Consider the following 2,373-nt stretch of genomic DNA (forward strand, 5'->3'; position numbering starts at 1 on the left):
CATTGTGTGCATGAGAAAAGCAAGACGTGGGCTGTGTGACAATCATCGAATAAGGTTATTTAAGGGAACACAAACCTATCTTTGTTCGCGTCTGGTCAAAAGAGAGGATTATTTGCTTGTTTTTCCCCCTTCGCCTTGTGCAGAATACATTATGTGTGTAAATGTTGTTGAACCCCGGCGATTCTTGCCGGAGAGGTCACACACTCCCCTCGACCCCAACTGTTCCTCTTGCTTTGTGTCCTGGGTGAAAAAAACCCGAGCTGTGCCTATAAACTTCGCATTTAAAAGGCAAGTGCGGCGGTGAGGGAGTGCTGTAAGGGGGGGAACAATAGCTGCTTTTTGGACACACTTTTTCTCACTGCGCAGAACAGCAGGGGAACCGATTGGAGGCTGTTCATAAAGAACGGATCGAACACAGCTGCTGGGGCCTCGGTGACATCTCACAAAAATAATCCTGGCCTTCTGGATCGACTTTTTAAAATTGTTATTATTAATGTGCGCCTCTATCCTGAATGGTGTAAGCCAACATTTTGTATGGTTGTTATAAGAGTTAGAGAGAGTATATTGCCCTGAGCAGGCTTTCTTTCTCGGACAATGCCAAACATTGTCACAGCCTTCAAGTGCATCTGCCCGGCAAGTGCGACATTATCATTATTGATTTATGCACTCCAAACGGACATGGGCCGCACATTTGAAGCGCTGTCAAGCGAGCGCTGAAGACGCAAAACGCTTCAATGAAAGCGTCCTAAAATGTTTAGGCAGCATCACTCAATAGTATTGTATTTTAGGTCCAGACGATAAAAAATAACTTGTTTTCCGTTCCATAACACTTGACAACATTTAACCCATAGTAATGGGTCAGATATGGCTCCAAATGCGTAATGCGCAATACCAAAGCGCACAACATTTTTTGGAAATTGCGCACAGAGTGCAAGACTATACTGAGGTTACATGGAATCAAAGTTAAGTTAGGCCCTGTCATAAACGTATATAACACAAAAAGGAGTTATCATTTCAACCATTACACAATAGTGGTTAGGGTATGCATCCCCCAACATGTCTTGCGTTGTTGTTGACGTGTTGATTTATTAAGTTCGCATTTAATTAATTTGATTTTTTGACAGGCGTGGGTAACAGCTGGCGCTAAGGCTACCACAGTATCCCAAAATAATATGATGCGAGAGATGACGGCACCAGCACTAGCACAGTGGCCATCTGATGCCATGGACATCTGCTTAAACAGACGATAGAGTGTTTCTGAGCACTTTTCCCATTCTTTGGCAACGCTTTGTCAGCTACATCACAGTTTTATAGAAGATTTAAGTGAAGCTTATCAAGCATCATGATAACTTTGTGCCGGTTAGACAGCTTGTCACTTCTGTCACCCACATAAACTCTCAAAGATCTACTCACGCTCTGATGCCATTGTGATAACTGACTCCGTGGTGGCATGGTACTCATCAGCCTCCATAAACTCGTCCTGGGAAGAAGCGTCCCCCTGGAAGTCATGGTGGTCCAGAAGCTGTTGTAGCGGGGGAGCCTTGGGCAGTAGCTGGTTGACCACCTCACGACTTATGTTAGGCGCTTGCTTCAGTCGGAGCTTGCTTAGAATCTGAGACTTGATGGTCTCGAGCCTGAGCACCTTGCTCTGTTCCCGCCACACGCACGCGGAGCATTCGCGAGCCCCTGAGTCTTCCACCTCGATAAGCGACACGCCAGCATCCGTGGGCATCTCGCTTACCGGTGGGAGAAAAAGGTTGGGCTCGTCACTGCCGGACTGTCCCAAGGAAATGATCACCATCAAACAGAGCAAAAAGTTATACCTTGGCATGATGGTGTTAGTTAAACACAGTTTCCCTTCTGTCGCTTCTAGAATGTGCTGGTCCTGGTTATTCCTAGAGAAGACGAGCAATGAAGTGCAACTAGTTCAACGGTTCTCAAAATTATTTCAACCGGTGCATGAGTGCCATAATAACTGCAACTGATAAAGAGTCCAAAATTAAACTGTCGATGTTGGATCTGACAGTTGGATGAGACTATCTGCTTAATGTCTGCATTTCCTTTTTATTAAATTATTTGTTGGTAGGTTGACCTATTCCGATATTGTTTAGTCCACGGTGTTGAATGATCTGTCATTGAAAGTGTGCAAGTGCGTTTGGAGAGCCCCCCTTTATATATGTCGGCTGCCCAGTGTCGTAATCCGTCTCCATTGGCTAAGATTGCAACAAAAGGCTTTCAGGTTTGTCACTATGTCAAGAGAGTGAGGGAGGGAGAGAAGGAGAGAAAGAGAGTCAGGCTGCCATTTGAAAATACAGATCTCAAAAATCACCTTATTGACTGCTTATTCATCACGCACTTGCTTTATTACACAAC

General features: G+C 44.9%; 1 protein-coding gene across 2 annotated transcripts in view; it reads right to left on the reverse strand.

The window, feature by feature from the left end:
• Window positions 1–2,125, reverse strand: part of gdf11 (growth differentiation factor 11) — a 31,671-nt gene extending 29,546 nt beyond the window's left edge. For both annotated transcript variants that reach the window (XM_063215596.1, XM_063215595.1), the window contains exon 1: window positions 1,414–2,125. In XM_063215596.1, the coding sequence (XP_063071666.1) occupies window positions 1,414–1,831 (418 nt within the window). In that variant the 5' untranslated portion in view covers window positions 1,832–2,125. The remainder of the gene's footprint in view (window positions 1–1,413) is intronic.
• Window positions 2,126–2,373: the final 248 nt, after the last annotated feature.

The sequence above is a fragment of the Engraulis encrasicolus genome, chromosome 14 (assembly GCF_034702125.1).
Source record: "Engraulis encrasicolus isolate BLACKSEA-1 chromosome 14, IST_EnEncr_1.0, whole genome shotgun sequence".
Lineage (NCBI taxonomy): Eukaryota > Metazoa > Chordata > Actinopteri > Clupeiformes > Engraulidae > Engraulis > Engraulis encrasicolus.